This window comes from Megascapheus bottae, chromosome 26, assembly GCF_031878675.1.
Source record: "Megascapheus bottae isolate mThoBot1 chromosome 26, mThoBot2.hap1, whole genome shotgun sequence".
In the NCBI taxonomy this organism is placed as follows: Eukaryota; Metazoa; Chordata; class Mammalia; order Rodentia; family Geomyidae; genus Megascapheus; species Megascapheus bottae.
This window is the reverse complement of record NC_143534.1, coordinates 11,483,747-11,510,857: the sequence shown is the minus strand read 5'-3', so window position 1 is coordinate 11,510,857 and position 27,111 is coordinate 11,483,747. Positions and strand designations below refer to the sequence as shown.

General features: G+C 44.8%; 1 protein-coding gene across 1 annotated transcript in view; it reads left to right on the top strand.

Moving 5' to 3' along the window:
* Positions 1-17,553, top strand: part of Fam171a1 (family with sequence similarity 171 member A1) — an 87,410-nt gene extending 69,857 nt beyond the window's left edge. The window contains exons 6-8 of the mRNA XM_090318950.1: positions 10,422-10,538; positions 11,538-11,652; positions 13,092-17,553. Coding sequence (XP_090175076.1) covers positions 10,422-10,538; positions 11,538-11,652; positions 13,092-14,784 — 1,925 coding nt within the window. The 3' untranslated portion in view covers positions 14,785-17,553. The remainder of the gene's footprint in view (positions 1-10,421; positions 10,539-11,537; positions 11,653-13,091) is intronic.
* Positions 17,554-27,111: the final 9,558 nt, after the last annotated feature.

Below are 27,111 nucleotides of genomic sequence, written 5' to 3'. Positions count from 1 at the left end.
TAGTGGTGGTAAAAGTCGCATGCTTTCTTGCCAGTGCTGGCTTTGAACCATAATCCTCAGGTCTGAACCTCCTGAGAAACTAAGGTTGCAGGCATTAGTCACCGGCTCCTGGCAAGAAGCTTGTTTTCTTCTCAGGTCTGGCCTAAAGGTTGGTCACTGTGAATGCACGTTTGATGAATGTTTATGGACACTAAAGCGTGACGCTTGTCAGTTCACTTTTCCGGGCACTCGTCCTTTTTCTTGTGTATAACTGGGGTAGCAGATGGCCGTCTGATGTACAGGGTTGTCACACTGCGTTCTGACTTCTTGCCCTGGGGAATGGTCACTTATGAACAAGTAAACCAGGTCAGTCATTTGAATTTAAAGTGACAGATTGACAGCAAGTGGCAAAGCAGTAGAGATTTCAGAGTCTGAGTGTATGAGGTTTTTGCTATTTAATGATAGCACACTTGATTGAAATACTCCGGTTCCAGTGAGAGAATAGTGAATACATATTCCAAGTGGGAAGGAAGCCACCTTGTAGAATCCAGTTCTAACTGCCTTCTCCAAACAGCAAGCAGGGAGTGTGTGGATTGCTATAGAAATGGCGGTTATTGAGCTGGCTTCTTATCATGTATGGTGCATACGTAGCAGGCGCTGAGAACCCCCCATCATAATTGGCCTGTAGTAGGTTTGTCTCTGCTGCAGTGCCCTGCCCACATCCTGAGTCCTTTTAGGTAAGTCACGACCAGCCTGCTTTTCATCAATGGTGGAGCTTATTTAAAATATACATCTAAGGGGGTTTTTCTGGTCCCCTTCCCCACCAGTTCCTGAAGATACAAGATACGAGGCAGAGGTTGGGAGATCTTCAGGCATTCATAATGGTTACAACTTTAAGAAAATGAACGTCTTTCTGTGGGTGTAACCTGAGGACTTTGACTCATGGTGACATGTTCATGTAGCTTGGACAGTTAGAGCAAACGGGGGTGTGGGGATGTGGGTTGTGGGGGAGGCTGTGTGGACAGAGGCGTTGGGGAGCCATCTCTGATCCTTTCCCTTGATTTTACTATGCAGCTAAAATTGCTCTTTTAAAACAAAAAGAAACGATTTTTTTTTCCCTGTGTTTGACAATCCACATGTCCAGAGGGGAGAAATTGAATTGAAATGCTGGAGTCAGGACTGAATTTAAGGACCAACTATATTACATTGCAAACGTTAGAATGGGCAAAAGGGTGAAAAACTGGGAGTCTGTTTATCTCACAATGAAGGATGTGTTTCTGTGCACGATTGTTCATTATATTTCACTTTTCCAGAAAGCTGAAACAATTGAAAGCTATTAAATGACAGAGGAAGCGACCTACGGAGGGCACTATCAGAAAGATGTAATTTGAGATAGGTCATTTCACTGTGAAGGATTCTCTACCTTCCCACATGTAAAAATTACCCTCAGAAGTGCATTGGGCTTAGATGCACCACAAAGAAACGCAGGCATAATTTCCTTGCTCAGAGGTACTGACCAAGGTAGAGTAGTACTTAGCAAAGAACTGTGAGGGTTTGATGCAAACTCTATCTTGCTGAAGATATTGGTAACCAGGCAGTCAGTCCACTCTTGTTTGCTTTTTGAGATTCACATCAGGGGATCGCCTTGCCCGCCCCCCATAGCATCCCAGTTGCCATGGTCTGGTGCCGAGGAGGGGAGTCAGGCTGTGTAATATTTGAACTGTCCACCCAGTGATCTCAGAACAGGGACAGTTGTTTTTCAACGTTGCCTAGCAACTCAAGAAACAATCTTGCAATATCAGCCCATTTTTGAGAATTGTTAAGCTTCTTGCGTGGGTAGCCTCTCCAAAACGAAGCATTTTCAAAAAATAATACCGTGCCATTAATTCGCTCTGTTAACAGCTGTTGTTTGGGACTGTTTTAGTTTAAAACTAGTTCTAAAGATTTAGTTTTATTAAAGTATCATTGTATACAATGCTAGAATTTCCCATGCCTCAATTTAACCAAAATCTTTTTTTTCTTTTTTATGCTGATCCTAGGCCCTGAGCTTTTTTGCTCAAGGCTAGCACACTACTACTTGAACCAGAACTCCATATGGCTTTTTGGTGGTTCACTGGAGTTAAAGATTCTCTAAACCAAAAGCTGGTAATATGGCTTATTGATAGAGTTTGCCTAGCAAGCATGAAACCCTGGGCTCAATGCCTCAGTACTACAAAAAAAAGGCCAGAGGTGGCACTGTGGCTTGAGAGGTAGATTGTTAGCCTTGAGCAAAAGAACTCAGGGACAGTGCCCAGGCCCTAAGCTTAAGCACCATGACAAAAACAAAGAGGAGGAACAGGAAGAGGAGGAGGAGAAGGAGGAGGAGAAGGAGTAGGAGGAGGAGGAGGAGGAGGAAGAGGAAGAGGAGGAAGAGGAGGAGGGGGGGGAGGAAAGTAAAGGATTCTCACAGACTTTCCTGCCTAGTCTGGCTTTGAACTGCTATCCTCAGATAGCAGCCTCCTGAGTAGCTAGGATTACAGGCATGAGCCACCAGTGTCCAGTCCCAAACCATTTTCAGACAGCTTAACAAGTAGCTATTAGCCTGATTTTTGTGATACTGTTTACAAGATCCTCATGTTCCTCCCCTAAGATAAGCCCTCTTTTTCAAAGGTCAATGCTTAATTACCATTTATGGAATTTGTGCATTATGTGTGGCCAATTTGTATCCTTCTGCCAGCTTTTCCCACCAGACTAGAAGCCTCCAGGACCTGGTGCTATTTGACCTGAATTTTAAATATAGATCTTACAGGCTCATTCTTATAACTGTCCTTCTGTGCCTGTCAACTCTGACATGTAATCATTATTATAAATGTGGAAGGACTCACAGTGCCCCAGAGCCTAGCCTGCTGAATATACATATAACTAACCCACTGCCAAAACCAAGTGGTAGAGTGCTAGCCTTGGGCAAAAGAGCTCAGGGAAAGCACCAAGGCCCTGAGTTCAAACCCCAAGATTGACCAAAAAAATGAAATAAGGAAGGAAGCGAGGAAGGAAGGAAAGAAGGAATGAAGGAAAAATAGAGATGATGGTAACATTTCAACACATTATTTACTCTAGAAAGTATGTCTTCTCATAGGGTAAGATTTAACTCTAGAAGAGAATTCAGATGGGAAGATACCAAACCTGAACCCAAAAGGTCAGTCCATAGCTGATTCTGTTCTGTCCCTCACACTACCTGTGAACTCTTCCAAACCATTTGGGTAAGGTGGATTGATCTGAACAGGCTGTGTGGCCCACGTGGCAAACTGGAGGAGTGGCTGGCAAGCTACAAGAAAATAAGAAAAGCAGAGCACCTGTAGTTCACATCTGGAATTTTAGCTACTCAGGAAGCTGAGACTTGGAAGACTGAGATTCAAAACCAACCCAGATAGGAAAATCTTTGTATTGCATCTCCAGTTAACCAGCAAAAAAAAAGCTGGGCTGGAGTCATGACTCAAGTGGTAGTGTACCATCTATGAATGAAAAAAGCTGAGTGAAAGCACAGTCATGAATTCAAGCTCCAGTGCCAACACCAAGAAGAGGGAGAAGAGGAAGAGACCAAAGGGAAGGGGGGTAAAAATACATTGATTAGAACTTAACATTGTGATGGATCATAATCATGACCTTGAGTTTTCAAGAAAACTTTTGTGTCTAGATCAAAAATAATTGTCAGGGGCTGGGAGTTTGGCCTAGTGGTTGAGTGCTTGCCTAGCATGCACGAAGACCCGGGCTCGATTCCTCGGTACCACATACATAGAAAAAAGTGGTGCTGAGGCTCAAGTGGTAAAGCTCTATCCTTGAGAAAGTCCAAGGACAGTGCTCAGGCCCTGAGCTCAAGCCTAGGACTGGCAAAAATAATTATAATAATTAATAATAATTGCCGGTAAATTTGCTGTTCTTAGAATTTTCAGAAAACTGTCTTTTCATATTTTGGAAGAGAACCTTCCAGACTATATTAAGAAGGTATCCCGAGGGTTGCATAGCAGAGGGACTTTATGCAGAGTTTACCTTCTATATGTTTTACGCATTTATCCTTGCTTGAGATTCTGTTAGAGACAGTTAAATGTCTTTTTACATGATTTGAAACCTGATAATCTAGAAATGTTCACTATGCAGAGTTCCATTTACTGGTGCTACCCACAGGGTCATCACATACCTTCCCACACATGCAGGCCCCCAGAACTCACACCACCATGCCCCAGGCCTGGCCGGAACACAGACACATGCCACCAGCCCTCCTGAGACATCCACTCGGCAGCCAGATGGATGCTGCTGCAGGTTGAAGCCTGGCACCTTGGCTCCAGCTGAAGCACAGGCCCACTGACCTTTACTGGGTACAGTCACCTGGTGAAAGAAGGAAGCCAGCCCTCAGGAGAAGGAAGCCCAGAGGAAGTGGCCCGAGGTGGCAGCCTTGGCAGATGCTGGTGTGATTGCAGTATCTGCTGTGTGTCTGAGCCACAAAAGTGAGACGCTCTGTCAGGACAGCAGCTTGAGCAGAGGCACTGACCCAGGGGCATCCAGAGAGTATCCCCATTCTGCTGCTAGATGGGCCAGCCATAGGAACAAATCTGGAACTTTCCCCCTACACTGGCACTCTACTTCTTGAGCAGCACCCCACATGTACACACACTTCTGGGTTTTTCTGGTTAATTGGGGGTAAAAAGTCTCTCCCACCAGGCATTAGTGCCTCATGCCTGTTATCCTAGCTACTCAGGAGGATGAGACCTGAGTGAGGATTGCACTTCAAAGCCAGCAGAGCCGTAAAAGTCATGAGACTTTATCTCCAACTAACTGTTAACTAACTTGAGCTGTGGCTCAAGTCATAGAGATTTTTTTGCTCAAGGCAAAGGGGACAGAACCCAGGCCCTGAGTTCAAGCCCCAGAACTGCCACCAAATAAAAAATCTGAAATGTTTCTAACTGTGATTTTCAGATCTCAGCATCTGAGACATGAGCCACCAATACCAGGACCAAAGCTAATTGTTGTTTTTTTTTGGGGGGGGCAGTCCTGGGTTTGGAACTCAGGACTTGGGTATTGTCCTTAAGCTTTCTCAGGGCTAATCCTCTTACCACTTGAGCCAGAGCACCACCTCTGGCTTTTGCTTTGTATGTGGTACTGAGGAATCCAACCCAGGGCTTCAAGCATGCTAGGCAAGCACTCTACCACTAGGCCATACTCCAGCCCCCAAAGGCTGAAACTTTTGTCTGTAAAATAGGAACAAGCTGATCTGGACCTTGTTCTGCCTGCACAGTGTACCCCACATGTACCCCACATGTACATGCTAAGGAGACATTCGGGGAACCACCCTTGATCTCAGCACCCCACCAATCTGGCAACTTTTCTTAGCAGGAAGACTTGTGGGAGTTTTATTTTGGTCTTCCCGTGGCCTCACCTGTCAGGAGGCCCCGCCTGGTTCTGGGCTGCAGTACCATCAGCACCATAATCTCTTCTGGTGTGTGCCACTGTCCTCACCCACAGCAGCGTGGACTCCAGTAATGCACACCATACGTTTCCAACACACAGGTCATTAATTCTTAGATTCCCTCCCGCCAAACACAGAAAGCTTGGAAAAATGTGTTTGCCAGTAACAGCGTGAACGTCAAATCCCAAAACGGTGTCACATTTTAGTCCCTGGCTATGTGTGCATTTTACAGAAAACTCATGCCAGGATAAATGACTCTGCTGGCTTTGTTCCCTTCTGCGTAGGAAGACAGCAGCCCCTCGTAGTCACACTTCTGCACAGACCCTTCCCCTGCTGACTACACCAAGCCAGACAATAAAGATTTTCTGGTGGGCTTTTTGTGGAGGAGGGGGGAATGGGGGAGAGGAGGTTGTTGGTTTGTTTATGTGGATAGTAGGGCTTGAACCAACAACCTCAGGAACTCAGGACCTGTTCCTTTGTTTTTTGTTTTGTTTTGTTTTTGCACAAGGTTGCCATTCTACCACTTGAGCCACAGCTCCACTTCTGGCTTTTTTGGCAGCTAACTAGAGATAAGAGTCTCATAGACTTCCCTGACTTGGCTGGCTTTGAATCACGATCTTCGGATCTCAGCTTCCTAAGTAATAACTAGGATTCCAGGTGTGAACCATCGGAGCCCTGCCTGGTGGTGTTTTGGGACTATGCCTCTAATTTTCATGAAACATGAAGCACGGTTGAGTTTCTACTCCATGGATATTTCTGAGAGTCGGGAAGACAGGAAAGCAATAGAAGGGGGTGAAAAGGCAGGAGGTGTGAAAAATAGAGTGGTCTCTATTGCTAATAGTGTTTGCCATGTGCATGCTAAACTCCTCCTCCCCACCCCGGGCCCAGCTGCTCCCTCTCATTCATTCACACCCTGCCGTCTTACACACCCACCACCGTGCCACCAGGCCCAGACCTGCTGTTGCCTATACACCAACACACATTGTTCTCTTCCTCTTTCTCCTGGCTCCCCCCCCCCCACTCCCTGCAGGCATCCTCTGCTTGTCCATCGAAGCTTAATTCAGCTGGGCACTGGTGGCTCATACCTGTGGTCCTACAAACTTAGGTAGCTGAGATCTGAGGATCATGGTTCAAAGACAGCCTGGGAAGATAAATCTGAGAGACTGTTATCTCCAATTAACCACCAAAAAGGAAGTGGGAGTGTGATTCGCATATGGTAGAACAAACAAGATAAGCAAGAGCATGAGAGAACCTGGGTTCAAGCCCCAGCACCAGCAAACACAAACACACAAAGGTGAATTCATCCCATTGTCACGCCAAGTGACATAATTCCCCCCATTGTACTTCCCAAACAGCTGTGTCTTCTTAGTTGTTGGCTTTCTGGCTTCTACCATCACAGAACTGTGAGTCTTCCAGGCTTGACCTGAGGGCCTGTCACTGGACAGAATTGTGGGATTGTACAGTCACTCGACTTTTCCAAGTACAAGCTGAGGAATTTTGGAAGTCTGTGTCAGTGGATGTTCTTGTGTTGTATAAGGGAAGAGCAACTCGGGGATAGAGTTGGTGGTTTGCAGGAGGTAGCACTCTGCTTCCAGCTCTCATCCTCTAGTTACTGATTATTATCTATCCCATTTGAAAGTCTGTGAGTCAAGCATCTAATCTAGGGAAAACTGCAAACCAGGGAATGCCTGTCTGCTTCCTAGATAGTCCATAGATATAACCTGAGGTGGGCGAAGCTATTGGAAGCACCAGTGGGAGTGGGCAAAGTATGTAAGTCATGAGAGGAGAAGGGGCAGGGAGAGGGGAGAGGAGGACTGGATAGGCGAAAAGAAAGCAATTGAAAGCACCCATTTTTTTACCCATGCTGGGTGAACTCTCTTAGCAAACAGCCCCTCCGCACACACTTCTTTGTTGTTGGTGGTGGTGGTGGGGAGACTTGAACTCTGGGCTTGGGCACTGTGCCTGATCTCTTCAAGGCTAGCACTCTACCACTCTAAGTCACTGCTCCACTTCCAGTTTGCTAGTGGTTAATTGGAGATAAGAGTCTCACAGACTTTTGTGCCTGGGCTGGCTTTGAACCGTGATCCTTAGATCTCAGCCTCCTGAGTAGCTAGGATTACAGGTGTGAGCCACCAGTGTCTGGCTTCTCCTTTTTTTTGGTCAGTCATGGAGCTTGAACTCACTGGGCACTGTCCCTGAGCTTTCGCACTAGAAGGCTACCCCTCTACCACTTTGAGTTATAGCTCCATTTCTGGTTTTCTGGTGGCTAATTGAAATAAGAGTCTCATGGACTTTCCTGCCCAGGCTGGGTTTGAACCACTATCCCTCAGATCTAAGGCTCCTCAGTCGCTATGATTACAGGCATAAGTCAGTGGTGTCCAGAAGACAGGCCTTTTGAATGTGTCCCCTATCTTCTGCCGTTATTTTCTAACTTAAACCAAAATCATTTGGAGCCATGATCTGGCTGTTTCCTGAGAAAGCTGGAGAATGAGGAAGCTCTTGAAGGAGCCTGGCCTCTTCTTCCTCCTCTGTGTGGCTCCCTTCTAAGCAGAAGAGGGCACTGTGCATTCCTAGGCATTGCCAGAGCACCTTTCCACCCACTGCCATAGCAATTTGCATGTTGCTATGGCAACCAGTAGTGCCTAGAAGCAGCCCAAGTGTTCCTTTCTTCAGGGGAAAGAAATCCACCATTGCAGAAAACATCTGACGTGTATGCACCTGGGATTGGGAAGCAAGAAGTAAAATATTTGGCGCATTTCGCCCATGGATGTTTGTGGTACCTTGGGGTCCCACGCATGGTTGTTTTGGTGGCTGTGCATGTGCCTCAGATGGACAGCACAGCTCCATGCTGGGGGAGGGAGGGCTCAGAGCAGATATTCACAAACTTCCAGGGAGTTTAGCCTTGTCCTCTGCCCATAGCCACCATCACCCAGCCTCAGTTGACCCACCCCTTGAGTGAGCCAGATAAACCAGGCACCTCCATTTGGGGCTAGGAAACAGCTCAGCAACCTTGTTCAAGTTCATCTCCTTCGGCGGGTCCTCTCCCACGAGCTTTGCAGAGACCCTGGGAAGGTTTGTGAGAAGACCGTGACACAGTAGAAGAAAAAGCTGCCAACCTTGAGCTCAGTCACACTTGGGGCCAGTTCCCCTGGGCTTTCTAGTTCCATGAGGACTTGAGCTACGATAAAGATCACCAACCTTCAGTGTCCCCATCCAAATGGAGAGTCCATGTCCCGCGCTGTAGGATTGTCGTGCAATGATGAATAATATACATACGACACGCAGACTACCAAGCTAGTGTGCAGCTGGGTTTTTGTCAATGGTAGGTAGTTAAATAGTAACTGAAGACAGAGCACATATGCAAATTTTGACATGCAGTGTTTTCTAATATCAGAACAATTAAAGGGTTTTTACAGACTATGCAACGTGAGCCGGGCACGGTGGTTCACGCCTGTAATCCCTACTCAGGAGGCTGAGATCTGTGGATCATAGTTCAAAGCCAGCCTGGGCACTAAATTCTGTGAGACTCTTATCTCTAATTAACCACCAGAAAACTGGAAGTGGTGCTGTGGCTCAAGGGGTAGGGCGGTATCCTTGAGCTGAAGAACTCAGGGACAGCACCCAAGCCCAGAGTTCAAGTTCCACAACTGACAAAAAAAGAATATGCAATTGGGAAGGAGGGTCAGAGGAGGGAAAGAACTTGGAGAAAATGAGGGAGGGGTGATAGCACTGTTCAAAAAGAAATGTACTCAGTACCTGACTTATATAACTGAATATCACCTTTACAGTTAAAAATATATAAAAATATACAGTCTATTCTTTGAAGAATATGTAGTTCTTTAAAAAATATTCTTTTAAAGATTTTTGCCTACGCCAGGCTTTCTGGGTGAGAATTTGCAAAGATGGAATGAGAGATAGATAGATAGACAGATAGACAGACAGACAGACAGACAGACTTTTGTAAACAAGGCTAGGGTACAGCTGATTAGCAGAGTGTCTTGCTAGCATACACGAAGCACTGGGTTCTATCTCTAGCACAAAAACAAAACAACAGTGGACCTTTCCTAAGCCATAATGATGTGGCAGTGTGGGCTTAGGGTAGGAAATTTTCTCATTTTCTCAAAAATGGAGATTATAAAGAGCAGAGTGATAGTGAGTCACACCTAATCTCAGCTACTCAGAAGGCTGAGATCCCAGATCTTGGTCCCAAGCCAGCCTGGAGAGAATAGTCCAGAGACTCAAGTGAACCAGCAGAAAGAAATAGAGCCATGGCTCAAGAAGGAGAGCACCAGTGGAGGGAAAAAGCCAGGTGAGATCATGAGGCCCCAGTACACACACACACACACACACACACACACACACACACACACACACACACACACAATCACACGATTGTATATAGCTCTGGATTCTCCACCTCTTCACTCTCACCAGCCCCTAGGGGTCTTGCCATCTTCTGATCTCTGAAAGCTTGTGCTGAAATTATCAGTTTGATAAAGTGACCGAAACTAATTTGATAGGGAAAGCAAACAGATTTTGTGTGTATGTGTGCCAATACGGGGCGGGGGTGGGAGGGGGGACTTGAATTCAGTGCCCTGTACTTTTCTCTTAGCTTTCTCTACTCCGGACTGGTGCTCTACCACTTGAGCCACCCACCCACCCACTTCCAGTCTTTTAGTGGTTAATTGAAGATAGAGTCTCACAGACTTTTCTGCCCAGGCTGGCTTCAAACTTTAATTCTCAGATCTCGGCCTCTTGAGCAGCTAGCAGTACAGCCAAGAGCCCTGGCTGCAAAGAAATTCTTTACACCATTCCTCTTTTTCCTCTAAAGGGAAATTTTTTTGACAGAAACTTGTATGCCATCCCTAGATCCTAATTTTATTATCTGGGCTTATCAACCTGAGTTATAAATATGACATTTGAGGTGACTTGTACAAACGCGTAAGCTTTGCGTACCACTTTAAACCTGCACAGAGTTGACGTTCTTTTCCCAATCCCACAGGAACGTGGCTGAAGAGTGGACTAGGCCTCATCCACCAAGAAGGCAACCAGCTGACGTGGACATACATTGCCCCCCAGCTGGGGTACTGGGTAGCAGCCATGTCTCCTCCCATCCCAGGTAACAGAGACAACACCCAGTGATGGTGGGAACTAATTTCTTCCAGAGCTCGGTTTAAGCCTGCTTTGGGAAATAGTCTCAGCAGAGGATCTAATGATGGAAACAAAGGTATTTTGTGGGGTTGGGAGAGTTCGGGTTGGAACTTTTCCATCTAGGATAAGAATAATGCATGGAAAATAGTCCTGTCGGCTATCCCTGTTTTGCTCAAGCCAGCTGCCATAGGGAATTCTTAATCAAGAGCCCCCAGGGGTGGCTGAGACCGCCTCCCTAATTCCTGAGACAGCTGTGCCTCGTGTAAGGGAGCTTGTGGGGAAGAGAGCGGGGTTTCTGGGGCAAAATGCTCAATTTGGCATTGACCAAAGGCTTAAATGTCAAGCAATTGCTTTTGTGTCCAAAAAGAGTAATCTACAGTTAGGATATATAAACTGATTCCTAGTTCTTCAGAACATTACTAAAAGTGTATGGCCTTTATTCATCTGTTTTATCCTGGTGACTATTTCAGTATTGTGGCTTCTTCCCCCACCCCAAAATTGGTAAATGGGTATCACAAGAGGATTCTTTCCAGGGATGACTCCTATTATTAGTCCAGGACTGTCTGCTCTGGGGGGGGGGGGGGAAGTCCCTTTCTTGGTGGCAAAACCTTATGCTCTAGGGATACCTTTGGGTTTGTTGTTTTTTTCTTCTGTACACATCTGAAAGCTAAAACCATCCAAGCACAATGATCAAAGTAAGTGATGGAGTGAAGTCAAAGTGTGTTATGATGGAGAGACATCTCTTGCAAATTAGCCGTGAAGACAGTTATTCAATAAAAGTTTCAAATATTTTTGCAAGGGGATTATCACTGGCATTAACACTTAGACTCCTAAGGTGTAAATGAAAGGATGGAAGCTGGTCTTATTTAAAATTTTTCCTAAATCTATACTTAAAAAATCTCAGCTGATTCTCCATTTTTATTTAAAGAGGTTCAGAACTCTACAACACTGTTTTCTGATCTTGTAGGGCCTGTCGCCACACAAGACATCACCACCTACCACACGGTGTTTCTTTTGGCCATTCTAGGAGGAATGGCTTTCATTCTTTTGGTTTTGCTGTGTCTCCTTTTGTACTACTGCAGGTAAAGTGTTACTATTTGGGCAATATCTATGTGTGTGTGTGTGTGTGTGTGTGTGTGTGTGTGTGTGTGTATGTGTGTGCCCCCAGCCTATGGTTTGTTCTTGTTGTTGTTATTGTTGTTTTGGCTCTACTACTTCCACTGTGTTGATGCTGAATTGGATATAAGAGTCTCATGAATCATAGATTATCCTGCCTAGGCTGGCTCCAAACAGCAATCTTCAGATCTCAACCTCCTGAATAGCTACAATTACAGGCATGAACTACCAGTACCCACTGCAATATCTTTTTTTAATGTAGAATTTCTTACTGAGTCGGGGTTCAAAGCCTTGGCCAGTCCTGGAGCTTGAACTCTGGGCCTAGGCCCGGAGCATCTTTTTCTCTACCACTTGAGCCATAGCACCACCTCTGGCTTTTTCTGTATATGTGATACAGAGGAATCGAACCCAGGGCTTCACCTATGCTAGGCAAACACTCTACCACTAAGCTACATTCCTCGCCCCCATCCTTCTTTGTTTTTTCTCTCCTTATATTGGGTTGTGTTTTCTCCTCATGAAAGAGTATCAAAGAACACAAATGTGTGATCCAGTTAAATCAGCAGGATATACAGACATTCTTATACATAGCATTGCCTACGATGGGGGCTATAGCAGTTGGGCAATTGTCATAGGATTAGGACTCAGAATATCCCTCAATACTGGTTAAGAGATGCCATTCTCACCAGGCGCTTGGTAGCTCACACCTGTTATCATAGCTCCTCAGGAAGCTGAGAGCTGAGGATCAAGATTTGAAGCCAGCTTGGACAGAAAAGTCCCTATAAGACTCTTATCTCCAGTTAACCACCAGAAAACTGGAAGTTTAAGTGTGGCTCAAAGTGGTAGAGCACAAACAAAAAAGAATCTCAGGAATAGTGCCCAGGCCCAGAGTTTAAGCACCATGACCAACAACGAGAGAGAGACAGAGACAGAGACAGAGAGAGACAGAGATTATATTCTCTATGATCAAAGTAGAATTTTTCTCCATTTGATGCCATGTCTGTTCCATCAGTAAGAATGCTTATTATTACTGAGTGCTGTTGACTCACATCTATAATCCTAACTACAGAGGCTGAGATCCAGAGGATTGTGGCTTGAAGCCAGCCTAGGCAGAAAAATCCACGAAACTTTATCTCCAAAATAATCAGCAAAAAGTCAACCTGGAGGCACAGATCAAATGGTAGAGCTCCTACCTAGAAAACATGAAGGCCCTACGTTCTATCTCCAGTATCCCCAAAAAAAGCCTAACGATGCAATTACCAGACTGTGCGATAGTAGGTTAGTACTGAGTTGAGACTTCTTACCACTAGGCAGTTGTAGTTTTTTGTTCACTAGGATTTTACCTGACACTTCTGACACTTGTCACGAGCATCTCTAATCTCAGTTGGAATCTTGTCTTTGGTCGCAGGAGGAAGTGCTTGAAACCCCGCCAGCATCACAGAAAACTACAACTTCCTGCAACCCTTGAGAGTTCCAAAAGGGACCAGTCAACATCCATGTCCCACATCAACTTACTGTTTTCAAGACGGACATCAGAATTTCCCGGTCCACTGTCTGTCTCCAGCCATGGCCGCCCAGAAGCCCCAGGGACAAAGGAGCTGCTGGGCGGGGTCCACTCAGAAATGATGTCCCCTAACGGAGAGGGGGACCTGCATACACCCATGCTGAAACTCTCCTACAGTACCTCACGAGAATTTAGCTCAAGAGAGGAACTGCTCTCCCATAAAGAGGAGGATAAAAGCCAAGCATCCTTGGATAACCTGACACCAAGTGGGACGCTAGGGAAAGATTATCATAAATCCGTGGAGATGTTTCCCTTAAAGGCAAGAAAATCTCTAGAAAGAGAAGGCTACGAGTCTTCTGGCAACGATAACTACAGGGCTAGTTACAATGCCATGCTGTCCCAGCCTTTATTTGAAAAGCAGGACCGAGACAACTCAGCCTCTACAGGAAGCAAACTCACCATTCAGGAACATCTGTACCCCGCGCCTTCGTCCCCTGAGAAAGAACAGCTGCTGGACCGCAGACCTACTGAATGTATGATGTCGCGATCAGTTGATCACCTGGAGAGACCCACATCTTTCCCTCGGCCAGGCCAGTTGATCTGCTGCAGTTCCGTGGATCAGGTCAATGACAGCGTTTACAGAAAAGTGTTGCCCGCCCTGGTCATCCCAGCTCATTATATGAAACTTCCAGGGGACCATTCCTACGTCAGCCAGCCTCTGGTGGTGCCTGCAGACCAGCAGCTGGAAATCGGAAGACTCCAGGCGGAGCTGTCCAACCCCCATGCAGGGATCTTCCCCCACCCATCCACCCAGATGCCAGGTCAGCCTCTGTCTTCCCAGGCCATCTCTCAGCAACACCTGCAGGAGGCGGGCTCAAGGGAGTGGAGCCCTCAGAACGCATCTATGTCCGAATCTCTGTCCATCCCAGCATCCTTGAATGATGCAGCTTTGGCTCAGATGAACAGCGAGGTGCAGCTCCTGACTGAAAAGGCTCTGATGGAGCTTGGGGGTGGGAAGCCGCTTCCACACCCCCGGGCGTGGTTCGTCTCCCTGGATGGAAGGTCTAATGCTCACGTCAGACATTCATACATTGATCTCCAAAGAGCTGGAAGGAGTGGAAGCAACGATGCCAGTTTAGACTCTGGTGTGGATATGAACGAACCAAAATCAGCCCGGAAGGGAAGGGGTGACCCTTTGTCTCTCCAGCAGAGCCACCCACCAGTCCAGGAGCACCCGCAGAAGGAATCCAGGGCCCAGGACAGCAACACCTACACGCAGCTGGTGTATCTGGATGACACGGACGAGAGCGGCAGCGAATGCAGAACGACTGTTTGCACCCCAGAGGACAGTACGCTGCGATGTTTACTGGAAGGTTCCAGTCGAAGGAGTGGGGGGCAGCTGCCGAGCCTGCAGGAGGAGACGACCAAACGAACTGTGGATGGCCCCCAGCAGCCATTAGCCAGCCCTCAGCAGAGACGATCTGCTCGTGAGGAAGACGACGACGACGACGACGACGACGATGACCAAGGAGAAGACAAGAAAAGCCCCTGGCAGAAACGAGAGGAGAGACCCCTGATGGCCTTTAACATCAAATGAGCTCTCGCTGAGCCACCCCGCTGTGGAATATGAAATTGCCAAATAATCCTTTCTTACACAATCACACGCCTGTGTGGAAAGGAAGCCGGACGACGCGAGCGTGGATGGGTTGTTCATGGAAGAAAGGAACTCAAAGGAGTACTCAGAATGCAGGATCTCTGATGCATGCCGCCCTTTGAGGGTGCTGACTAGGAGAGAAGGGTCTGAATGTCTTCTCCACGGACTTGCCCGCTCAAGCCAGGAATGCCGAGAAACCACGCGCCCTGTTCCTGTGCTCCAAGGATCACCTCAGTCCTCCCTCGGATTCTGGGAACAGATGAAACTCTTCTCTTTGCTTTTTTTTTTCCTTTTGCATTGTTTGAATCCATTTTATCGTGATAATGCAATGGTGAAGCTATTACTGAGAAATCAGCGGGACTCTCCTGTCTCCAAAGTCACCACTATCTCAAAGGAAAGCTATGCATTGCTGCTTGGAGGGCTCTGTTTTTGCTTAGATTTCTTTCCTCCTCCTCCTCTCCTTTTCCTCCTCCTCTTCCTCCTTCTCCTTCTTATTATTTGTTTTGGTTAGATTTCTTTTAGAGATTTTTTTTTTTTGCTTTCTCTGTTCTGGGGTTTGTTTGTTTTCAAGAACAACTTGGTAAGATTTTTATTCCTTCATTTTAATCTGTTCTCCTTCTCAGTGGTTTATTTTGAGCTCTCCTCTTCAGGAACTCGAAAGCATCATCGTCTCTAAAAAACATCCAAGCCTTTTAAAATGAAAGCGTACTGAATTTTTTTATCCGCTTAAAGAGTCTTTCAATTCTGGTCCCATTAACTCCAAGTGCCTTTTTTACAGTGACAACAGGTAGTCCCTCACTTTTGTTTTGCCGTTGTTGGTCTTGTGTTTCTTACGCCCTTGAATTGAACTGCCTGAATTTTCTATACAGTGATTCGATGAGACCCCATTCTTTCTATTGCATGCTTGCCAGGTGCCATTTGTGCTGAGCGTGCCCCATTTCAATGCAGTGTACTCTCTAGTTATCATGTGTAACGTGGGTTTGTTTAGCTAACATAGACTAGAGGTCATATTAAGGAGGCCCCTCCAACTCCAGCCCGTCGGCCAGTAGCCATCATACCGGATTTCCTGGCTGTTTTGTATATAGGGTTACATATTCACTCTGGAATCCTATGGGCCCATCTTGCTTGCCAAACACGAGAGAGTAAACTGAGCAAGGAGACAGAATGTGACAACTGAATCTTATATACTATCCAAAAGTGCCAGAGCGACTGCTGCGCCTTCTCCTTAAAGAGCTGCTTGATTATCCAAAAAAAAAAAAAAGAAAACTCAAAATAAACTTGGAAAAAAAAACCCAAAAATATGGTTATGATGGTTTTAATTTGTTCTAAGCCACTATTATCCATTGCAAAATTGTCCCTAAGACAACAAGTTGAGTTGGAACTATAAATAATTAGTCACACCTAAGAATTTCCAGTAGGCTTAAAAGAGAAAAAAAATTGCCAGATACTGGTGGCTCTCACGCCTGCAATCCTAGGTACTCAGGAGCCTGAGATCTGAGGATGGTGTTTCAGATCCAGCTGGGGCAGAAAAATCCCTGTGAGACTCTTACCTCTCCAATTTACCAGAAGTGGTGATGTGACTCAAGTGGTAGAGTGCTAGCCTTGAGCCCAGAGGCTCAGGAACAACACCCAAGCCATGAGTTCAAGCCCCATGATCAAACAAAAATTAATCTTTAAAATTCAGTTTTGCTTTGAGACCAAGAGTATGGCTTAGTGGTAGAGGGCTTGCTTAGCATGCACAAAGGCTTGGGTTCAATTCCTCGCTACCACATATACAGAAAAGGCCAGAAGTGGTATTGTGGCTCAAGTGATAGAGAGTTAGCCTTAAGAATGCCCAAGCACATTGCCCAGGCCCTGAGTTCAAGCACCAGGCCTAGCAAAAAAAAAAAAAAATTAACCTTCACTTTAATTTCATTCAAGAACTCAAGGTACCATTTTGTGGTGTTTCAGATTTAAAAAAAAGATGCTTATACTTTATTTTTTAAAAACTTGTATTATGTTTATTATTCATCTATATTATAAAAAGCTCAAAATGACTCATTAACCAAAATCAAATTAGGCATCGGTGACTCACACCTATAATCCTAGCTACTCAGGAGCTGAGATGTAAGATCACAGTTCAAATCTAGCCTGAGCAAGAAAGTTCATCAGACTCCTATCTCCAATTAATCAGCAAAAAGCTAGAAGTAGAAATGTGGCTCAAGTGGTAGAGCACCAGCCTTCAGAGAAGAAGCTAAAAGATGGGGTCCAAGCACCGAATTCAGGTCCAGTACCCAGTAAAGGCGAATTAAAAACACTGAGTGCCAGTGGCTCGTGCCTATATTCCTAAGAATATGAGATCCGGGAATAGAGGTTCAAAGCCAGTCATGGCAGGAAAACGCACAAGATTCCTATCTCCAATTAACTAGCCAGAAGTCAGAAGTGAAGTTGTGGAGTTGGGAGTGTGGCTCATGCCTGTAATCCTAGCTACTCAGGAGGCTGAGATCTGAGGATCGAGGTTCAAAGCCAGCCCAGGCACAAAAGGACCTGAGACTCCTATCTCCACATAACCTCTAGAAAATGAGAAGTGGGGCTTGCCTCAAGGATAGGGTGGTAGCCTTGGACTGAAGAGCTTGGAGACAAGGCCCAGGTCCCGAGATTGGGCAGTAGCCTTGAGCTAAAGAGCTCAGGGACAAGGCCCAGGCCGAGTTCAAGTCCCATGACAGAGAGAGAGAGAGAAGAAGGCTGTGGGAGACTGAACATGGGAGGTGGGTCTGGGGGTGGGGAGGGAGTCCTTTGCTGACTGTTGTTCCTTTGCTGAGATGACTGGGGATGTGGCTTAGTGATAGAATGCTTGCCTAGCTTTCTTGAAGCCCTGGGTTTCTCAGAACCATATGAAGAGAAAAGGCTGGTAATAGCACTGTGGCTTATGTAGTAAGTGGTAACCTTAAGCAAAAGAAGCTCAGGGACAGTGCCCAGGGCCTGAGCTCAAGCCCCAGAACTGGCAAAATAAAAAATACAAAGCAAATGGATTTACCAAGGGAAGATTGCTTCTGCTACAGATGAATTTCCATTTGTTTTACAGTTGTCCAAAATGAGGCTCAGATGTTAACATTTTTTTCCCCCTCAGAATGCCAACCCTGGTTGCAGAACTCAAATTCTCTAGACAGAGCACACAATGACTGCAGACTTGAATGGTTCATTTATCTTTCCCCTGGCCTGTTTAGGAGTTGTCACCATATTTCCAAACCAATTTCGTTTTCTGGAGAATCAGGACCATCAAAAGCATCTTGCTTGTGCCACCTAGTGGTGAGTTTTCTCCTGCCGGAACAGAAGGTTAATCTAGACAATTGACTTTCCAGAGCTTGCTTCAGGATTAGAGGGGGAGCCAAGGATGAATCAACCGAGTTTTTTGTTCTGGTGGGTGACCAATAAAAGGAGGCTGAAGTCTGTGGCATCTCTACCTGGAAACAAAGTACTACAATACATTCGATTATATAAAAATCTATTAGGGCAGGGCACCAAGACTCAAAGTCAACCCTTAGAAGTAAAGTCCATGAGACTCTTATCTCCAGTTAACCACCAAAAGGCCTGAAGTGAAGCTGTGGCTCAAGTGGAAGAGCACTAGCCTTGAGCACAAAAGCTCCAGAACAACACCCTGGCTCTGAGTTCAAGCCCCAGGTCTAGTACGTGCACACCCACAGTCTTGTTAGGAAGACATATGATTCCTTGTTTTATTCATAACTAAACGAAGATTTCGTGGTTAAATAATTGAAGTCATTCAAGTCAAAGCAATGGTGAGCTGCTAAGTAAGCAGCTCTCGAGAAATTAAGGAATAGATGTTCTTAATAAAGGATTGTGGGACCCAATTTACAAATCATAATAAGACACAACACATTCTATTGTAATTATCTTGGTCAACTGATTTCACTTTTGTGGACTATCACCCTAGACAACCTATTGTTGCAAACGGCCAGAGTGTAGATACCATATGAATATTAGTATTTTATTTTATTAATGATTAAGGTAAAACGACAAAAATATGTCAGGTCATCACTCACTCGACCTTTTTGGAAAGATATTTCCCCAATTGTTTTTTAATGCTGTTCACACATAATGGCTCCAGATGCTGTGTGTGTGTGTGTGTGTGTGTGTGTGTGTGTGTGTGTGTGTGCGTGTGTGTGGTGTGTGTGTGTGTGTGCGTATGTGTGTGTGTGTGCGTACGTGTGTGTGTGCATGTGTGCGTATGTGTATGTGTGTGTGTGTGGTATATGTGTGTGTGTGTAGCATGCACTGGTCCAGGGACTTGAACACAAGGACTAAACATTGTCCCTGTGCTTTTTTGGTCAAGACTAACATTCTATCATTTGAGCCACAGCTCCACTTTCAAACCACCAGCAAGAACCCTGCTCTAGACACTATCTTAAGTTTTCTCCACTTCCTTTTCTGGCATGAATAAAAGTCTACCTCATCCCCAACTCTGGTCTCTTGCTTTTTAATTTTTATCTTTTTTTTAGTCTCTACTAAAGCATGTTTATGTTCTACGGTCTCTTCCACCACCAAAGACTTTGTAAGTTTTGTTATTGGGGGTTTTTTTGTTGTTTTGTTCTCTTTTTTTTGCCAGCCCTGGGCTTGGGCTCAGGGCCTGGGCACTGTCCTTGGACTTTCTCAAGGCTAGCACTCTACCAGTTGAGCCTCAGGACCACTTTTGGCTTTTGTTTCTATGTATGTGGTACCGAGGAATTGAACCTGGGTCTTCGTGCATGTTAGGCAAGCACTCTTCCACTAGGCCAAACTCCCAGCCCTTGTTATTGTTTTTTTTTAAGAATTTATTAACACTGATTTTTACATCATATTTCAAGACTTCGCATCATATTTTAAAACTTTATTCTGAAATCATTTTTGATTTATAGATAAGTTGCAAAGGTCATACAGAATTCCGATACGCCTCATCCATCTTCTGTAATTTTCCTTCTTACAGAACCTTGGAACAATTTCAAAACTAAGAAATTGTTCAGCGCTTGTGGCTCGTGCCTATAATCCTAGCTACTCATATAGGCTGAGATTTGAGGACCACAGTTCTAAGATACATCCCAGGCAGGTAAGTTTGTGAGATCACCAATTAACCACCTAAAACCTGGAAGTGGAACTACAGCTTAAAGTGGTAGAGTGCTAACCCTCAGAATAAAAGGTTCAGGGACAGCACTCGGGCCCCGAGTTCAAGCCCTAGGACTGGAATCATCGTCATCATCGTCTTCATCGTCGTCGTCATCATCATCATCATCATCATCATCATCATCATCATCATCACACCAATGGTTTAATTCACAGTATTGAATCAATGGTTCAGTTCTATGAATGAAACCATAGCTTTATTCTGCTTTTCCAGGTTGGTTTCCATTAATATATGAATGATACATGCTTTAGTTATACAGTGCCTACATGCACCATTCTTGTAGAAATTAATGAAGTACAAACCCAGCATGGTGGCTTACACCTGTAATCCTAGCTACTCAGGAGGCTGAGATTTGAGCTTCTTGGTTCAAAGCCAGCCCAGGCAGAGTCCATGAGGCTTCTCTCCAATTACCAGAAAACCAGAAAGTGGATCTGTGGCTCTAAGTGGCAGAGTGATAATAACCTTGAACACAAAAGCTCTGGGATAGGCCCTGAGTTCAAGCCCCATAAGTGACCAAAAAATAATAATAAATTAGAGATGTAGACCAGGCATGGTGATGAGGAACTATAATTTCAGTACAAAGGCAACAGAGGCAAGAAGGTTGTTTGTGGAAGTATCTTTTCTATCAAAGTTTTCTTCCTTTTTGTTACTCTTGACAGAATTGGTTTTCAGAAGGAGTCAAGCTTTGGCCAGGTGTCTTGGCCCTTGTAAATTACATATTAGTTACATACATCTTTTTCCTGAGCACTTTAATTAAAATATCCAGAGGGCTTTAAGACTCTGAATTTCATTTACATCCTGTTATCTAAACCAAGTCCTTTTGCAGATGGTTAACCTGAGCTCAGCAAGTGTGAGCATAGGAGTGGGGCCTGTGAGGTTAGGGATAAAAAAGGGGGGGCTACCTATCTTGCCAGATTATTGTTACCCTCTTCAGAAGTAAGCTTTGCCTCATCCAGCTCATTTTAAGTTGATGTTCTTACTTCCATGTGACACCCTAATATCTAGAGCTGTTTCTAACAGATTGTGGCAGGAATCTCTGGCTCTGACCATGCCAGGAGGTAGCTATCTCCTAAATGCAAGTGATGTAAATAACACAGACAAACACAAAAGCACCCCAGAAAGTGAAACCAGAACCCCAAAGGAAGATCAGGAGCCATGGTAATTAGGCCACAGAAGGATACAATGTTCTGCATTTCCTGGATCCTTCTCTAGTAGATGCTACCTTTGTAGACCACTAGAACTCGAGCACAAGGGGTTCAAGTAAAATTAATACACAGGTGAGGTAACTTCAAAAATTCTGTGATTTCCCCATAAGGTGAAACCTTTGGTAAGGCACTAGTAGGTCATGCCTATAATCCTAGCTACTCTGAGAGGCTGAAATCAGAAGTCACAGTTCAAAATCAGCCCAGGGGGAAAAATAGCATCTGAGACTTTGATCTCCAATTAACCCCCCAAAAGTCAAGGATGCAAGCAACAAGTAACAGTACTTCCTGTGTTATAATTTACAACTGAATATATCTCATGGGTTAACTCTGTGTGTGTGCGTGCACGTGCGCTGCTACTGAAACTTGAACTCAGGGCCTGGGCACTCTCCTTTAGCTTTTTCACTGAAGACTGGTGCTCTGCTACTTAAGGTGCAGCTCCATACCACATTTTTAGTGGATAGTTGGTAATTGCTAGAAAGTACGGTATAAACATAATTAGATAATTCCTTTCAAAAACTTGAAAAATGGTTTCTGATGTCCTAAGTAATCCCGTGAATCCCAGAAATGGAATTTGAAAAGGCTAGAAGCGTGCTCTACATCAGGTGGTAGAACACTAATCTCGAGAAAGCCCAAGAACAGTATCCAGGCTCTGAGTTCAATTCCCAGGACTGGCAAAAAGAGTCTCTGACTCCCTTGCCCTGGGCTGACTTTAAACAGTAATCCTTAGACCTCAGTCTCCTAACTACCTACAGGCTTGAGTCACCAGGGTTTGGCTTTGAGGATTACTGTTCTAAACCAGCCCAGGCAGACAAATCTGTGAAACTCCATTTAGCCAGCAAAAGCTGAAAATGGAGATGCAGTTCAAATGGTAGAGTGCCAGCCCTGAGTAAAAATGCTAAGAGCACAAAGCCTTGAGTTCAATTCCCACTCCAGGCACAATACAAACCAACAGCAATACAAACGGCACCTACCTTAGCAAAGAATGTAACTCAGTACTACAGTATTTGTAACTTAGCAGTAGAGTTAGGTTTGATACCCAGCACTTCAGGAACAAAACAAAAATATTAAAAATAAAAAGTTAGATAGGGCAGTAGTCTTGACCTGAAGAGCACAGGGACAATGCCCAGGCCCAGAGTTCAAGTCCCACAACCAACAAAAAAGAAAAGCCACGTTTCACCTGAGACTCCCAAGTGCTTTCTGGCTAAGAACCACGTCTTTTTCTGTTGCTGGCTTTTTCTGTGTATGTGGTACTGAAGAATCAAACCCAGGGCTTTGAGCATGCTAGGCAAGCTGTCTCAACTACACTTCCAGCCCTCAGAGACTCTTCTCTCTATTTAATCAATAGGGGGAAAGGAATTTAAACTATAGCTTAAAGTAGTAGAGCACTCGCCTTTGAGCAGAAAAGCTCAGGGACAGCTCCTAGGCTCTGAATTCAAGCTACACCACTGACCAAAAGGAAAAGAAAATGAATAACAATCCTCAGATCTCAGCCTCCTGAATATCTAAGATTACAGGTATGATCCACCAGCACCTGACTCGAAGTTGTTTGTTAAACATTAGTCTATAATCATTCAACTAGTGCCTTTGAATAATTGATGGAAGGAGCATCAATAAATAAATAGCCCAGATGCCATCATGAACCACAGTGAAACGTGCATGAACTGTCAGTTTTCCTGTAGCATGAACGAGAGCTCCCATCATTCTTCTCATCTAGGAATAGATATAATACAACACCTTGTTGGGGTTTTTTGTTTTTGTTTTATAGGGTTTATTTTTGTTTGTTTATTTGTCATGGAGCTTGAACTCTGGGCCTGGATGCTGTCCCTGAGCGCTTCAGCTCAAGGCTACAGCTCTAACACTTGCACCACTTCTGCTTTTCTGGTGGTGAACTGGAGTCTTACCCACTTTCATGCCCAGGCTAGCTTTGAACCGCACCTCCTGAGTAGCTAGGATTACAGGAATGAGCCCCTTGTGTTGGGTAGTAGAATAAATAATCATACAATAGACTAAACTGAGAGACTTTTATGTCCAGTTAACCAACAGAAATCTAGAACTAGTGATGCACCTCAAGTGGTAGAGTGCCAAATTTGAGTAAAAAAAAAAAAAAGTCAAGCAAGAACATGAAAAGAAAGGTGGGGGAAAGGAAGGGCGCAAGGAAGAAAAGAAGGGAGGGAGAGAAGGACAGAAGGTAGAAAAATGTTGAGCATTTAATTTAATTTTTTCTTATCAACCAAAATACCATTTTGTTTTGTGTTTTTAAACCCAGACAAAGGGCTGGATGTCACTCAGGGGCAAAGCACATGCCTCGCAAGAACAACATCCTGGTTTTGATTCCCAGCACTAAAAAAGAAAAGAAAAAAATTACTGTTAACTTACTCAAATTCGTGTTTCTTTGGAGTTTAAGTCAAATATCTAATACACTTTGTAGGTACAGTAACACGCTTGTGTAAAACCAGAGCCCAAAGGACAGAACCCAAACATACCACAACTCACCCAGGTGAGCCAGCCACAGCTATCCGTTTACAAATGGCTGTCTTCTCTGCCACAGTACCACCCAGGCTAGCTTACCTTCAGGCCAGGCATAAGATGAAGGCTGCCATTGAAAGGAGTGTCTAGAGGGATAACTTAGATCCACAGAGGAGTGAGTCTTGGACTCAGTTTAGAAAGACAAGTCTGAGAGTGTTCCGAGAAAAATGGGGAAAGGAGGCAACAGAAACCCAGGGTCAAGTAATATCATGTTATTCTTCCTTGCCAGGAATCCACCTTCAAATTCCCAAGTTAGGTTTTGTGCCTGAGACTAGGGGCCTGAATGCAATGCTGAACTGTAAACCTACTATGTAACATTTTGAATTTGCCAACCGAATTTTAATGATTTCAGCTGTTATTAATTTTATAAGTAATTTATCCTTTGGGGACCCTAGCTGTCTGGTAGGGGCCCATAGTTGGTAAAGTCTCTTGACAGGCACCTGGTGACTCACATCTCTAATTCTGGCAACTCAGGAGACTGAGATCTGAGGTTTGAAGCCAGCCCAAACAACCAATCTGTGAGGTGTTTTGTTTGTTTGTTTGTTTTGGCCAGTCCTGAGCACTGTCCTTTGGCTTTCTCAAGACTAGAGCTCTACCACTTGAGCCACAGCACCACATCCAGCTTTGTCTATATATGTGGTACCAGGGAATCAAACCAAGGGCTTCATGCAGGCTAGGCAAGCACTCTACCACTAGGCCATGCTCCCAGCCCTGTGAGACTTTTATCTCCAATTAACCAACAAAAAGTCAGATTTCTGGAATATCATACTATCAATGTTGTTTTCTTCTCATATGAAAATAACCCCTGGAATAATTAGAAAAATTTCTTAATATGATTCACCATTTTTCCTTCCCTTCTGTCCTGGGAGGGCCTAGGGCAGTGACCTGGCAAAGGAATTAAGGATGCCAGAAATCCTTAGTGTGTGAAATCACCACATTCTCCGTGGTGATTGGCCCTTATCTGTTTCCTTTGCCAGAATCACACCCAATTGTTTCAGTATGGGAAAGTATAGATGAAATAAGTCATACCACTGTGCTGGTGTTATTATTCATGTCCTGCTGAAAACTCAGATGATCTCAAAGCAAAGACTCTAAGTGGCTCCAACTCTCATAAGCCCGAACATATAGTTTGGGGTTTTGTTATTTGTTTTTTCCAAGACCAGGACTCAAACTTGGTATCTCACGTTTTCACTCTACCACCTGAGCCACACCTCCAATTCCCTCTAAGATATAATTTTTTAAGCTGTTCAGGTGGATGGAACTAGAAAGTAATGGCATCATGAATTCCTCATTCCTGTTCTTCCTTCTGGTTCGAATGCCCCTGACTGGCCTTTGGAAACGGCAAGTGCTGGGCAGTAGCCTATGGTTAATTTTATTTTTATTTATTTATTTTTTGCCAGTCCTGGGGCTTGAACTCAGGGCCTGGACACTGTCCTTGGACACTTTTTGCTCAAGAACAGTGCTCTGCCACTTGAGCCACAGTGCCACTTCCGCCTTTTTCTGTATATACGGTACCAAGGAATCGAACCCAGGGCTTTGTTCATGTTAGGGGAGCATGCTGCCACTAGGCTGTGCTCCCAGCCTAGCCTGTATTTTTGAAGATGACAACCCCTCATTAGGCAAGCTGCTGAGACACCAGGAGAACTGAGCCCCCCTCATCAACCTTGGCTTTTCTAATGAGCTTACAATTTTACCGAAGAGAAAAGAGCAAATATTTTAGGAAGAACTAGTAAACGTTGATAGAATGTAAGACTTCTGAGTCTCCCACTCCTGTGGATGAATGGCACGGTTTATGCACTCTGTGTCTGTATGTCTATGAGTCTACCTGTGGCTTGAACTCAGAGCCTGGGGGCTATCCCTGACCTTCCTTCTCTAGGCTAGAATCTACCACTTGAGCCACAACTCCACTTCCAGTTTTTTCAATAATTAATTGGAGATAAGAGTCTCATGGACTTTCCCGTCCAGACTACCTTCAAACCCAAATCCAAAGACCTCAGCCCCCTGAGTAGCTAGGACTGCAGACGTGAGCCACCTCCACCTGGCTAGAATGATTTAGTCTTAAGAAGACTTCTTTGAATCAGAAAGAGGAGGGACTTACTCGGAACTTCATGGTATCTCAGGGCATTTGCGTGAAGAATTTGCAAATAATTTGCAAAGGAAATCTCTGGGAACTGGTCCTACAATTTTCAACTCAGAAAAGAAACAAGCAAAAGTAAGAGGATTTTAGACTTCTTCTTCCTCTCCCGGCAAAAGTACTCTGAACTCCAATGCCTCTTTAGCTCCCCCTTACTCCAGTTCTTCCTCACTCCCCCCAGCCCATGGCCAGGCCCTAAGGAAGGGGGCAGAAACTTGTGTGGGCCAGATGATGCATTGTCACAACCATCCCCTGTGACTCAGCCTCTCTATGATGTTCACCCCACCTCAGAAGACGAAAGAAAACCTAATGCCAAAACAAAAAAAAAAAAAGGTTATTCATGAGATGAACATACAAAATAATAAATTGAAACACATTTCTATTTTGTCCCCTACTGGGTGGTGATTCTATTGGTCCTCTTAGTGACAGAAGATGTCAGAAACCTATCCGTATTGGAGATGGGGAGATGTAGTGGAGCCTCAACTCAGCGCCTGAGTCTTGACCCTTAGCTATTTTCCTCAAGGCTAATGTTGTACTTGAGCCACCACTCCACTTCTGATTTTTTGTTGGTAATTAGATATAAGAGTCTCAGCTTTGTCTGCCTGGTGATCCTCAGATCTCAACCTCCTGACTAGTTAGGATTACAGGTCTGAGCCACCAGCACCAGGCAACACATGTACGTTTTGTTTTGTTGTTTTTGTTTTTGATTTTCTGGTCATGGGGCCTGAACTCAGAGCCTTGGTACTTGCCCTAAGCCCTGCACTCTTTCAGTCAAGGATAGCACTCTACCTCTTTAGCTACTTCAGTGAATATATATGTTTTTTCTTTCATTTTGTTTTTGGAATTTTCTTTGTCAGTCGTGAGACTTGAACTCAGGGCCTGGGCACTGTCCTTAAGCTTTTCAGCTCTAGGCTAGCACTCTTACCACTTTCAGCCACAGTGCCACTTCTGGTTTTCTAGTGGTAAATTAGAGATAAAGAGTCTGACCGACTTTAGTGCCTGGGCTGGCTTTGAACCTTGATCCTCAGATCTCAGCCTCCTGAGTAGCTAGGATTACAGGCATGAGCCATTGGCAACCAGTCTTTTTGGTAAATATTTGAAGATAAGAGTCTCATGGACTTTCCTGTCCAGGCTGGCTTCAAACATTGGTCCATAGATTTCATCTCCCTGAGTAGCTAGGGTTATAGGTGTGAGCCACCAGCACCTAGCCTCTGTGTTGTTTTATTATTGTTGTTTTGTTGTGCATGGGA